Consider the following 14,210-nt stretch of genomic DNA (forward strand, 5'->3'; position numbering starts at 1 on the left):
TGTTTAGTTGGAACTTGGAACGGACTGTTTGGTGATCACAGAGGCGGTGAGAGGAATGACTTCATTTAGACAGGATTAGAACTCTTGACACCCAGATGGAGAGCAGAAGCAGCCCGTGTCTTGCGCTCAGATGTGTGAACAGAGCACCTAAATTTAGATTTGCTCTAAGGAAACAGGTCAAGAACGACACACGTTTGTAGATTCTCTTAAAAACACCCGCACCTTTTATTTTCCAAAGGTTGTACTTATCGCGCGCTTCGTACAAAAGTTTAACTTTGGACGTCTGACGAGGATAATTACCGTTCATTATTCGCAGCCCGTATCCAAATTGCGTAATTAAAAGCATCCGCAGTAAGTCTGACACAAATTGAAATAACTTTTATCTTAATTAAAAAGTCATTTTTTTATAAATAATATTTGTCATTGATATTATTTTTTAATAGGGCTTATAAAGTGTGTCTGTATGTAGTGTATATATATAGAGAGAGAGAGAGAGAGAGAGAGAGAGAGAGAGAGAGAGAGAGAGAGAGAGATGAAAATTTGATATATTGGATGCTACATCAAAATAAGTCAATTCTTTTGATAAATATATGAAGTAGCTTAATTATCTAAATAATAAGGGAACACTTTATTTTGATAGTCCACTGTAGACATTCTATAAATAACTTTGCAACTGTCAACTAACTGTCATTAGAGTATTAGACTGTCTGCTTAATATCTGGGAACACTTTATTTTGATGCTCCCAACAGATATATGACTAAGTAGCCTAACTTGAGAGTTGGTTGACATGTAGTTGCAAAGTTACTTATAGTTAGTAGAATGTCTAAAGTGGAACCAATAAGAATGTATAAAACTAATAATATCACTATTAATAATATTAGTCTTTTTTTAATTTGTCTAAATTGTGTGCACATTCATATTATGTGTGTGTGTATCCATAAAAGGAGCTGGCCGGATGCTGTGTGATGTGTTGCAGGAGTCCGGTCTCGTGCGCAGCTCATTATAATGTTTAGTACGCAGAGAGCTCGCGCAGACTGAGAAAGGCGCGCGGCTTGCATGAAGACAGCAGCAGACACACACACAGACGCATGGAGCGCAGCACACACTCAACTTATGACAGCTAAGCACGGACATAACTTACATTCTCTCTGCACATCTTTATTCAAAACTTTTGGATTACATTTGAAGAAACTGGGCTGAAGCCATGCACCCGTGTTTATTCCGCGTGTTTTCTCGTGATTTTTTGCTCACATTTTTAGTTTTTTGTGAAGCTGCTGCTTTTAATCTAGATTTAGAAAAGCCAACGGTTTACAATGGACCAGAAGGAAGTTATTTTGGATACTCACTGGACTTTTACCAGCCAACACAGGACAGAAACGCGTAAGTGGGATAAACATTTTATTTTTTTATATAAAATTGACAAGCTACCAAAGAGAAGCATCTTCCAGTAGGCTATATGTCGTATAATTAAATTTGGTTATGCCTACAATATTCGTGACATTTGCCACAACTTGTATGAACAAAACAAATAAAAACTTTCAGCACCACCAATATGGACCAATGAACTCTGGCGCCAGAAGTTGATAATGAAGTAAGCTATTAAACTGAAATGCTGAACTAAAATAGGCTACCTCACATTTGAATGACTTTTCTGGGATTCATATTGTCACTTGCAAATGTATTACTGTGGTTCAGTATTTGGATGCGCTTGTGCGTAGATTTATTCCTTTCTCTCTCCAGCATGTCGGTGCTGGTTGGGGCTCCTAAAGCGAACACCTCTCAGCCAGGGATTGTGGAGGGAGGAGCGGTGTACTACTGTCCCTGGCCGGCATCAGACCCAGACTCCTGCCGCCAGATCCCCTTTGATAAAGCAAGTAGGTACCCTCATGATTTATAACCCTTCAACTAATGCAAAAGGACCATGCGCAGTTTCCTTTGAAACAGGTTGCCCCTTTGAGTTATAACAATGTCTTCTTATGTGTCCTTTTATACATTCATTATAAACTCGTACATTTAAAAGAATGTGCAAATAACCTAAAACACATAGGCTACTACATGCTATTGTTTCTTTATCGTATTTATTAACACATATTTTCTGTATTAAACACCATCTTTAGAAGGCTTCATAAATTCCCGTTCCTCTAATAAAAAGATCAAAAACCACATCCAAGAAAGAGTTAATTTCACCGCATATGGTTTGGTTTAAAATGTCAGGAGCGGAGTAATTACCAGAGAAAGGCGCGTAACTTCACCTCAGTGCGTAATTTCGACGTCCATTGCGCGCGTCTATTCATTAGGTCACCAACATTTTATCTTTACGTTTGAATTTCTTCATTCATTATTTCTCGGTACTTTTGAGCTGTTTATTTCGTCTAATTCATTTAGTGACGGAAAAGGTGTAGGTAGATGATGTCTGTCAGCAATTGTGCAACAGGCAAACTTGAAGTGCCAAAAAAGGGAAAGATTGCTGTCACAGTTAGATCGATTCTGTCATCTGTGATGGAGATTGCAGGGGTGTTAATTTTATTGGACTATTTTAAGTAACTATGGCTAGCTTGTCGGGAAATGCAGTCGTCGGTTTTGAACTCAGAAACGCGGCATGGACTTGAGTCAGACTTGGATGCAGCGGAATGTGAGCGCTGATGTGTTGTTATTCAAAGCAGTCTCTTGAGGGGGATTTGATGGCAGTATTTGTGTGCTGTTGCTGGTTCTAACATGGGCTCTTATCATCAGAATAGTAGGCTAACCATCATCAGAACCACGCGACCAGTGCGGTCCGATTCTCAAACGAATGACTCATATGAGTCGACTCAATATAATGGTGACTAAAGAACATGCAGTGCGAACGCCGAGTCCTATTCCCAAACAAATGAATCAAATGAGCCGGTTCTTTTTAGTGAATCAAAAACATGCAATTCACGATTCACGAATGAATCACTCTTTTTTTTTATTGGATTATAATAGGTAAAAAAAAAAAGAGTAATTATTCTTCAAAATTACTCAAAAAAAAAGAGAAAACTTAAGGAATCAGATTCTACTGTCTTCTTAATGTTTAGCATTCACTTTTTATTAGACAATCTGGAATACCTACAAAAAGGAAATTGATGTTTGAATAGATTTACATAGCTTTGGATTAACTGATACTGAAATTGCTTTTTAGATTTTTTTATTTATTATTAGTGTTTGATTATTTATTACTATTTTATTATTATTTTGTCAACTGTTTTTTTTTTTTGTTTTTTTTTTTATATGCCACAGGGAAGGACATAGATCAGGCACTGAAATGTGTATGTGTGTGTGTGGTCCTGGTAAACCCTATGTAATGGGGACAAAGGCTACATTCAGATTGCTGCTAAATTTGGCCCAAATCCGATTTTTTGCTCACGCGGGACTCAGATCTGTGGGGGTTTTTTTTTTTTCATGACAGTGTGAACAGCACAAACCACACGGAATCTGATCTTTTCCATTCTGATTTGTGCCGCTTTTATATGTGGTAGTAAATCCGATACATACAGGTCAGATGTTTTGCAATGCGACCTCAGTCTGAACAGTCATATCGGAATTATCATCGTCTTTGTTTTTTATATTGCCTGCACATAAATTCGCCGGCTTCTGCGGCAGATCACGCTAGAAATAAACACCTTATCGCTTACTTTAATGTCCTCTGTGGTTACTTCCGTATGATAGCGTGCTGCGTGTCGTCTTTTTATCGCTCTTTTCCGCATGCGGGTCACTCTAGGATCATGATCTGTTCCCAGTGGAATCTGATATTGGCCACATTTAAAACAACAATGGCTACATTCAGAATGTCAGTCCAAATCCGTTTTTTGTGCATATCAGATTAAAATCCGATCAGATGTGTGAGCGAGATCAGAGCAAGTGTGAACGGCGAAAAATCACATGAAACGCGATTTTTACAAATCCATTTCGGATTTGGATTTTCTGATCGGATTTCGCGTGGTTTAAGAAAACACGAAACAAGAAACAAGGTTATGTTACAAAGTGCCGGACGAGCAGAAAATAACAATATAACGGAGACATGTTTTGAAACCGGCAGAGACAACCTCATGGAATTAAGACGCTCATAACAGCCTCCTACGTTTCTGTGTCTGGCTCAGAAGACAGTAATCCAGTGTGGCTACACATTGTCATGTTGTAAATAAGACAACAACATCTTTATGGCAAAACCCTCCATATTGTGGTTGTTGTTGTTTTTGGCGTAGTTCTTCCAAACGCAATGCCATTGGCATAGAAACCAGAAAACGAAAGAGTGCCATGGACACACAAACAGTTGCGATACACAATGTGGACAGTCGATTATTTTAGATCAGATTCCAATCGGATACACAAATAATCATATTTGAACTGACAGCGTGAACGTAGCCAATCCATAGCCGGATCTTAGCCAAAATATCCCCATAAAGATGGCAATATCTGGAAAACTTGTCCTTGTAGGGACATTTTTTGGTTTCCATGAGGCAAATTGCGTAAATTATGTTGTTTGAAAATGTAAAAATGCAGAAAGTTTTCTGTGATGGGTAGGTTTAGATGTGGGGTTAGTGTAAGGGGATAGAATATACAGTTTGTACAGTATAAAAACCATTATGTCTATGGAAAGTCCCCATTAAACATGAAAACCCAATGTGCGTGTGTGTGTGTGTGTGTGTGTGTGCGTGCGTGTGCGTGTGCGTGCGTGCGCGTGCGTGTGTGTGTGTGTGTGTGTGTGTGTGTGTGTGTGTGTGTGTGTGTGTGTGTGTGTGTGTGTGTGTGTGTGTGTGTGTGTGTGTGTGTGTGTGTGAGTGATAAGCATCAGTGATGAACTGACATTCTAATGGATTGTCTGTTGGAGATGAAAGCAGTGGCACTCTGGTTCAAGATGGTTGGTTTTAGGAGCCTGATGTTGATGAGGTGAGAGAGGCAGAGAGAGATAGAGCTGTGAACACAAGGGAAATAAGGGAAGAAATCAGACCCTGTCAAGGCAGGGCAAAAGCGATGTGTTCTTTGTTAGTGTCTGAGAAAAAAAAGTGTCATGCATTTCCAGCATCTACTCCTTCAAGAACATCTTCTCAGAACACACACGTTTCCAGATTCATTAGTCACGTTTTTTTTTGGGGGGGGGGGGGGGGGGGGTTTAACACACTTGACCTCTGATCCTCTGCACTCTTCTCACTGTGACCCTTAGAGCTCTCCATGGGGGGCATGGCTTGTGTTTGTGCGACTGACGTTTCTGATGACAGTCTGTGTACGTGTGACTAATACAGTCCTGACTGAGAAGAGTAAATTCATCAGATACACCAGATAGGGTCATCTACCACTGGACCTTGTCTTGAAAGTTTTCACACAATTCTCACACACACAACGTGATAGTTAAATGTCCAGGTGTTCTAGAGGTCTTTCTACAAGTTACCTCAAATATGTAAAATGTTCTTGCTGTAATTATTTGTAATATCGGAGACAAGTGAATATGTAAGTGAAGAATGTCTGATTTGCAGCACAGGTCACTTACGTTTACAAAGATCACAGTTTTTATTATTATAGGAGCTTTCATTCATAACAGCAGGAATCATTTACAACAAATATATATCAATGCATAAAATGGAAAGAAAAATTACAAGCATGTGTTTTGGACCCAAAAATGAAACAGATGTTTTAAAGCATCAAATGATGCCCTGCTGTGTTTTTATATTGTCAGTCTGGCCTTGCATTTTAGCGCAGTGTGTGACACCAGAACATGTGTGACACCAGAACATAAAAAGGATGTCCTGATTTTTCTGGCCTGTTTTATTCTTTTGATTTTGAAAAGTATCATTATGTTTATGAATTGGAAATAGTACTGCAAGAGCATGTCTGTATTAAGAATTTGTGCATGTTTGTCTATTTACTGTTGTTTTGTTAATCCAGTCTGCTGATCTCCATCAGCAACAACAACTTCCTACAATACAGCGTGATCACATTGCACTTATAAGTGTGCAAAACATAATATCAACACACACAAATTGTAGCTAAACTTTCACATAATAAGAAAAAAAAAATGGCATGAGGACATTTTGCATAGAAAATTGTAGCGGTGCGTTTCCTGTTCAAAAGTCCCAGCTGTCATGCTTAAGTGTTGATTTGTGGTTGCTAGGTTATTGCGATGTGGTTTCTAAGGTGTTCTTGGTGGTACTAGGACTTTGCTATGGTGTTACTAGGGTGTTGCTGTGTGGTTTCTAAGGTGTTCTTGGTGGTACAAGGGTGTTTAAAGAGGTTCCCAGGGTATGTTTGCTATGTGGTTACTATAGAGTTGTTGATTGTTGCTATGGCATGCTGTGCAGGTAATAATGTGTTCTGGATTGTTGCTAGACCATTGCTTTGCTGTTTCTTTGGTATTTTGCTAGTTGCTATGGTGTTTCTGTGCAGTTTGGCTATCCCAAGTCATAAAAAGTCTACAGAATTGTATCGGCAGGTGAATATTGTAAATCAAAGTCTTTAGAAAAGTAGCAGCAGACCGGGCTGCATGGCTTAAAGGCCCACTGAAGTGCCTTGGAACGCGCAGCTTTGTATGATGCTTTGATGTAATTTCCACTGAAACAGGAAGCTAAGGCGGGACATATATAATGGCTCCTCCCCCTTTACAAATAGCCAATAGCGTTTAGTTTACCTCACAGACTGCAATTCGTACTTGACAGCACCATGGAAGCAAATCCAAGCGCTGATGATACGTTGAATTCAATAGTAGAGGTGTGAATAAATTCTAGCCATTTCATTCTTAACCAACGTACAGTTGGAAAACGGAATAACACTCGAGTGTTTGAGCAACCGAACACACATCTCCAACCTATATTGCTCTGTGACGTGTCAACGGTAGTGATGTCCGGTTTGTGAACGAACCGCTCTTTTGAACCGGTTCTTTTTAGTGAACCGGTCGAACCAGTACACTAAATCGAGCTGAATCGTTCAATACAGTTTGCGTCATGAGTCGGCGCTGCTCCACAGTTTTCACAGTTACTTGCTTTCGGACGTGCCCTGACTGTCACTCCGACTCAAAATAAACCAATATGTTACTCCAGTAACTCTGAAAGTTCACTGAACTGAGACAAGTTGTGCTGAGAGAACTGATGAGCAGCTGATACTGAGCATGCGTGTACTACCGAACGTACAGTCAGGTACAGCCAGGTACAGCCATGCTCGCTTTGGCCCGCATAGGGGGCGGGACGCTTTAGATTCTAGAGAGCATTTGATTGGACAGAAGATGTGATGAGAAGCTGAAGTCCGCGGTGATGTCATAAAATCTGTGATCCATTTTAGCGGAAGTGAGAGTGTAAGCTTTGAATGCTTATTTCTCCTAAATGCGAATTTTGTCATTGTTTTGGAACACACCAGCTTATTCATAACCTTAAGGCTAACATTCATACTAGGAGCTAAAAAAAAAATATTTTTATTTCAGGGGGCCTTTAAGGTATCATACACATTCATTGAACAAACAGTGAGAAACAAGCTATACGTCCCAAACTTTAATACTTTAAGAGTGGTCTGCAAAATTTCACAGAAAGGCAAAAATTATTCACTGTAGCACAGCTCATACAGGAGTCACTGAAACCAAGCAGCTTTCTGTTGGTCAAGCCAGTTAATTCACTTGACCAAATTCCTAATCGTGTTGATTCCTATTGAAATGACTCAATTTAAGTAACTGAATAACTCTAAATGCGACTGCATCTTTATTAATTTGTCAATTATAGTTTCCACAATATTAATGGTGATGCTCACTAAGCAAGCACCCTTAAAGAAAGAGATATATATAGAGAGAAAATTACTTACAAATATTGCAAAATCTTATGACTCTTATTATTGATTTACATTTAGCGTGAAGAAAAAGGCCCATAGTAAAGGCCTGAGAGATGGCGAGAAGAAATCAGAGAAGTAAGTTGATGTGTTTTATGAGGTGTAGACTGTACCTTATGGAGCTCTAAACAGGCCCAGCTGTAGCGGGATTTTTTCTGGATCGCACAGAACCCCTGTAGAAACAGATCCACAGAATCATGTGCATGTGTTTACACCCCCTGTAGATTTGCCTTCACATAAACAAACACTGTCTCATTTGAAGCCAGGCTAATTTGCTGTTTCATGGCTCATATTTTTCGAAAGTGAGTATATTGGCACAAGTGCTCGCAATGTCTTACTCAGCTGCCTGATGTTTTCGGTTTATCATATAATGATTCAAGTCCCTCTCTCCGTTTTTTTTGTTGACTTTCATTCTTCCTCTCTCTTTTGTCCAGATAACAGGATGATTAAAGTGAACGGGACACGGGAGCCTCTTGAATTTAAATCCTATCAGTGGTTTGGAGCCACAGTCAGGACCCACAAAGGCAAAGTGGTGGTAAGTGATGCTCAGGAACCTAACCCATTTAAAGACCATTTGCAGTCATCCTCATGCTGGACGCATGCTTCCGTGAGTTCATGGATGTGGTTGGAATATAGCTGCCCATCAATGGGGTTAATGTTATTTAATAGCACTGCATTAGTGTTTCATTCATGAATGCATGGGTGCCAGAATCAGAGTTTCATTCATGAATGCATGGGAGTGTGGTTATGTGGAAATGTTTTGATAGGCAATGTGGCTCGGTCCCGTTACTGAGGGGGTTTTTGAAAATGTTGATTTGAGGTTGACCATGCGAGGTGGAGAACTGCTGATGTTTGAAAGAAATAGGCCAGAGTTTTTACATGAGGGGAGGCACTGTGCCCAAATGTGACTATTGTTCTCCAAACGATCCAATAGTGAAACGTTTAACTCTTTAAAATGCTTTTATTCAGAAAATTACAAAAGACGGACGTTTTTTTCTATCTCCAGCTCTGTCCTAAGGAGCATCTTTACGTTCGACCTACATCTATCAGGGCTGTTATTTACAGTTACATGGTGCTTGTGTGTTTCTGTAGGCCTGTGCTCCCCTCTATCACTGGAGGACAGTGAAGGTCAGCAGTGAGATGGATCCAGTTGGAACCTGTTATGTGGCTGTGCAGAACTTCAGTGCCTATGCTGAGTATTCACCTTGTAGAACCAGTGAGTATTTTTCTCACACACACAAAGAGAAGCAAACAATGACACAGAACCAGTGAGCGTGCAGTTAACTTTAACTAGAAGCATGTTTTTTAAGCTTTACTAAAGTTTAGATCAGTTTGTTTAGAGCAGAAACACATTCCCATCATGCTTTGCAGAAGGGATGCACCACCAAGTCCAATAGTTCTGTTATTACAGTAGTCGACTTGTTGGGTCTGGGTCTACTAATTATGCTTCTGTGCTTGTTCAATAACAAGGTGAAATTTCCTGTTCACATTGGTGTTCCAGTGTAGTGTGCATGTTTAAAAGGTTGGGGTCAGTCTTTTTTCTTTTTTAGTTCGAAAGAAATGAATACATTATTAATAATTAATTTGAACAAAAGTGACAGTAAAGACTTTACTAAGTCTTTTTCAAATAAATGCTGTTCTTTTGAATTTTCTCATCAAAGAATTCTGGAAAAAAAAACTGTTTTCAACATTGATAATAAGTAATGTTTCTTGAGCAGCAAATCAGAATGAATTCTGCAGGATTATGTAACACTGAAGACTGGAGTAATGCTGAAAATTCAGCTTTGACATCACAGGAATACATTTCATTTTAAAATATATTAAAATAAAGAACAGTTATTTTTAAACTGTTGTAATATTTCACAGTATTACTGTTTTTACTGTATTTTTGGTCAAATAAATGAAGCCTTGTTGAGCTTTGCTACATCTGACTAATGCTGGGCGTACACCAAAGGATTTTCACAGTCCCTGACTAAAGACCGGCAGTCTTTAGGAATCTTACTGGAGTCTCGGCGCGCTCCCGTCGTCTCGATCGTTAAATGTGAGGGGATAATCTGCAGTCGGTGACCCGATTTATGCCAGTCTTTCTCTAGTCTTTCATATCAAACATGTTTGATATTATCGCAAGTCCTAGCGTAGTCATAGTAACGTAAAACAATCAACAACCAATAAATTTGTTCTCAGAAAACCGGAAACAGGAAGCCATCAGTCACAACAAAGAAACATGTCGACGGACGTGGAAACACAACGAGCGCCAAGTAGGCGAAAATGGACCGTGGATAAAGAGGAGCGCCTTGTCGAGCACGCAAATGCATCTCTCTCTCTATAGCACGCAGTGTGTTTATTGTGCAATTTATACGCGAAAATGAGATTTTACATGGATATGATACGCAGTTTTGCGCGTGCATATGATACGCACTTTATTGCGTGATATACACACGCACCCCACACCACTAATCCTACCCAAGCGTATAATACACACAAACCCCACCCTAAACCTACCCATGTGCTATCCATGCATATACTATGCACGTAAAAACTCATTTTCGCGTATATATTACACGATAAACACACTGCGTGCTGTATAGACGCATTTGGTGTGATCGGGTTGGGGCAGAGCAGCCGTGTCTTTTTGATGTAAACTGCCATTTATACCACGAAAGAGTGAAAAAAAGAAAAGAAGTGGACCGATATTGCCGAAGCCATCGATATGCCTGCATATAAAATTATACCCTTTCAAGACATTTAGTTCAAACTATTGTTCTCTTTATATAATGATATAGATTCATAACCCCCATATACAGTCATGTGAAAAAGTTAGGTCATCTCATAAATAGTCAACTCTTTATTAAGAGATGTTCACATAACAATGTATAATTTGATTTTTTTCCTGGAAAAGAAAGTGATTTATTGTAATTAAACAATATAAATTAACATATTTTTACTCATCAAACAAAAAATATGCATAAAAATGCCTATTTGAATGGAGGAAAAACATTTTTGTAGTCTTGGAAATAGTGTCACTACAAGATTCAGTGTTTGTAAAATCTTTAGTCTGAGACTGTGAGTCTGTGAAACCAAGTCTTTAGATGTGAGGTGATAATCTTATAAAGTCTTTTCTAAATCTTTTCAAAGTCTTTAGGTGTACAGAAGGCATAACCCTACACTTTTGAAAGGTAGAGTAGTTACATAACCGTTTTGTATAGTAAACTGAAATGGTCAATTATATTTAGAATTATTTAGGACTTAAAATAGCATGAACCCAGAATCCTTTTTCACAAAGTACATTATAAGTGTACCGTGCTGGTGATGCGGACGCCTGAGATGGTCTGGGTTCATTTAGCGTATTCAAATACAGTACAAGCCAAAAGTCTTGCATACCACCCTGAAATGAATCAAGTGCTGCCCAAAGGCTGACAGAAACTATAACATGACTGCTTTTGGCAGTGTTCGTCGTATAATTCGTATAATGAAGATATACTGTACATTCTTTTGTTTCTTGCCTGCATCTTCAGCCTTCAGGACCTGCTTCTCGGTCTGTGCCTGTTCCTGCCCATTTGTGCCAGTTGGCATGGCAATCATATCCCCTGCTGTAAACAGAAATCAAAGTTGAAACTCACATGTTTGTTTTGATGTAATTTCCTGCTTATTTCCTGTACTTTGAGGTCTCATTCACTGCTAAGGGTAGTTGATAAATGTACTAAATAACTAAATACTAGATAAATGTATGTTTTTTTTATTGTTTTTTTTTTTGTTTTTTTACACAGTCACACTGAAACAATCTGTATTAACAGTTAGTGTAGAGTGAAGTGGTATATTAATAATGATAACTGTGCCTCATCTGTTCAGAGGAAAAGTTATTTTATGGCATATGAAGCCATAATGATTGTGAATTACTTTCCTGACTCTTTGTCAAACATTTTCAAGTGCCAGCCGTCTCCCTGGCAGGTCAGCTAGGAGTCCTTGCCAAGGCGCAGGGCAGGGACGCTCTGTGTTGATATTATCCAGCTTGTGTTCGCTGTGGACTAGACCCACTCATGCATGTGTACCAGTGGCGGGCCGTGCATTTCACACCTAGGCCTTCAGTGATGTCCACCCTGAATTAATAACTTTTAATAGTGTAGCAGCGCACGCACATACTCTCTATAATTGTTGTGAAATTCCTGTTTTTATTTTGCACCGGCCGTTATAGGGTTAATGCGGTGAGTTCGCGAAAGGCCGGGTAGAAAGAAACGAGCGAGTGAGTTCGGCTTTTGTGTACAGTGGTTCTTGCGTTCCGATTATAAAAACAGAAACGGATCCTCATCCCTGTCTTATCCTTCAATGGCTACAAGTATTAATGTTTGAAAAAAAGAAGTTGTTTCGATCATACATTTACAAAAAAAATTAGGAAGAAAATCATATTCAGCACGGACAAAAACGGGGGCAAAAAATGCATTATACTCTCCAAAACTGATTATTTTTTACACAAAATCCATCCTGAATTACTTGGTTGTACAGGTTGTCTGTGCTTTTCAGTCCCAACAACCTTTTCTATCGCCATCGAGGTTAATGTGCTGAAAGTCGAGTCTGTCCCGTCGTATTTCTGTCATAAGTTTTAATTCGCTTTAGTGCTGCGAGTGTCTGCTCGACAGAAGCAGACGTTAAACAGGGAAAACACCGCAAAACATGACGATGTGTAACGTTACAGCCGACACAAGCTCTCACAGATTTTTTTAACAATATCATTGAGATCAGCGGGACTTTTGCCTTCAAAATCAGTCCTGGCATAACTTTACATTGCAGTCAGTTCTGTTTTTACCCGGACAGATCGATAGAGATCCGTGACTCTGCGTAAACTGAATAAGGGATTTTTTCCGGTAGGTTTGAACCTGCTGGTGGTCGAGGAAGGAAATAAACATTAATTTGTGGGTTGAAAAACGATGAAATCTACAGGTATTTTACACAGTTCGCAACAGATGCGGTTAGCTAGCTCTGACTACCAGTAATAATAGTACACGCTCTGACCATCCAATCAAAGGGCGTGGAAATGCTTACGTTATTGTATGCCTGCTAGATGGCCCCGGTGCAATCAACTCGATATCTGATTGGCTGATTAAATCTGACCGATTATCTGATTGGTTAAAGCAACAGTTTCATTGCCATTCATTTAAGCTACAGGCGCCCGCACGATCGATTCTGAAGGCCTCGAAGCAGATATATTTGACCCTGGCAACACATGATGACTGAAATATGATTGGATAAAAGCACTAAAATAAATATACACTACTGGAAGCAGCGCAAACAAGAGAAAAGCTATGACATTACGAGAACGGACTATTGGGAATAATTTAATACTCATTCATAAAAAAAAAAAATATATTAAAGTGCAAGTCAGTGATTCTCATAGTGTTTAGGCCAGCAGAGAAGGCCTTGCTGGCCCTGACGGCCCACCACTGATGTGTACACACATACATTTGAAAATACAGTAGTGTTGAGTAAGTGAAATACCAGGCAAAGTCTGGCAGAGGAGTGAAAGAAGAGAAACAGATGGAATGAGAGAGAGAGTTTATTGTATTCCAGAGAACATGCTGTGGTTGGGATTTGGAACGTGATGTTATGCCTCATTAACTCACCCCACCTACTGTACAACATATTATATCAACACACACAGGACGTAACTTACTGTACATAATATTTCAGCATGTTCCTGGATCCACACCCTTTTTTTTTTTTGGGCCTGGAACAACCTTCCTATCCTCCAATCAGATTTCAGGGTTAGATTTTGGCCTGGACTCATTATTATCAATCAATCGTCCTCCTCTGGTTTTAGATAGAGGTTGGTTATGGTTGGGATTGAGATTTATCATAGGCTTAGGACCATAGTTGCCACTTCATTTTATGAAGAAATTGGGACAATTTTGGAAGATTTGCCTAGATGTGTGAATTGTGATGTTATGAAATGGCAGTGGCTTATCTCATGAATATGAATAAAATTACTAAATATATTGAAAAAAAGATCAATACATTCAAATTTAGACCTCATATGTACATATCAACATATCAACTTTTGAATGTTTTATTGCATCCCTTCTTCCATTTACGTAAATATTTTACATATTGCCTTCAAAGTGCTGAAACTTTATGTACTCAGGCATATCTTAATGACTTGTTTTACTGAGGTTGCTCTGATCTTTGTAGATAACCCGGACCCCGAGGGCCAGGGCTTCTGCCAGGCGGGCTTCAGTGTGGATTTCACTAAGGTAACAAATCTCCCTCCTTAACCATGTCTGTGTATTTCATCTTTATGGTTTATGTGACATGATGTCCTTATTACATTCATATCACTTTGACCCTTCATCCAATCAGGAAGAGAGATGATTCCTTTATGTTCATGCCTTATTTCTTT

At 39.2% G+C, this 14,210-nt stretch overlaps 1 protein-coding gene across 1 annotated transcript in view; it reads left to right on the top strand.

Moving 5' to 3' along the window:
• The first annotated feature begins 1,030 nt into the window (after window positions 1-1,030).
• itga8 (integrin, alpha 8) overlaps window positions 1,031-14,210 on the top strand; it is a 69,096-nt gene continuing 55,916 nt past the window's right edge. Inside the window, exons 1-5 of the mRNA XM_079626305.1 lie at window positions 1,031-1,381; window positions 1,742-1,875; window positions 8,257-8,357; window positions 8,915-9,038; window positions 14,003-14,064. Of these exons, the coding sequence (XP_079482431.1) occupies window positions 1,206-1,381; window positions 1,742-1,875; window positions 8,257-8,357; window positions 8,915-9,038; window positions 14,003-14,064 (597 nt within the window). The 5' untranslated portion in view covers window positions 1,031-1,205. The remainder of the gene's footprint in view (window positions 1,382-1,741; window positions 1,876-8,256; window positions 8,358-8,914; window positions 9,039-14,002; window positions 14,065-14,210) is intronic.

This window comes from Phoxinus phoxinus (genome assembly GCF_949152265.1).
Source record: "Phoxinus phoxinus genome assembly, chromosome: 10".
Classification (NCBI taxonomy): domain Eukaryota; kingdom Metazoa; phylum Chordata; class Actinopteri; order Cypriniformes; family Leuciscidae; genus Phoxinus; species Phoxinus phoxinus.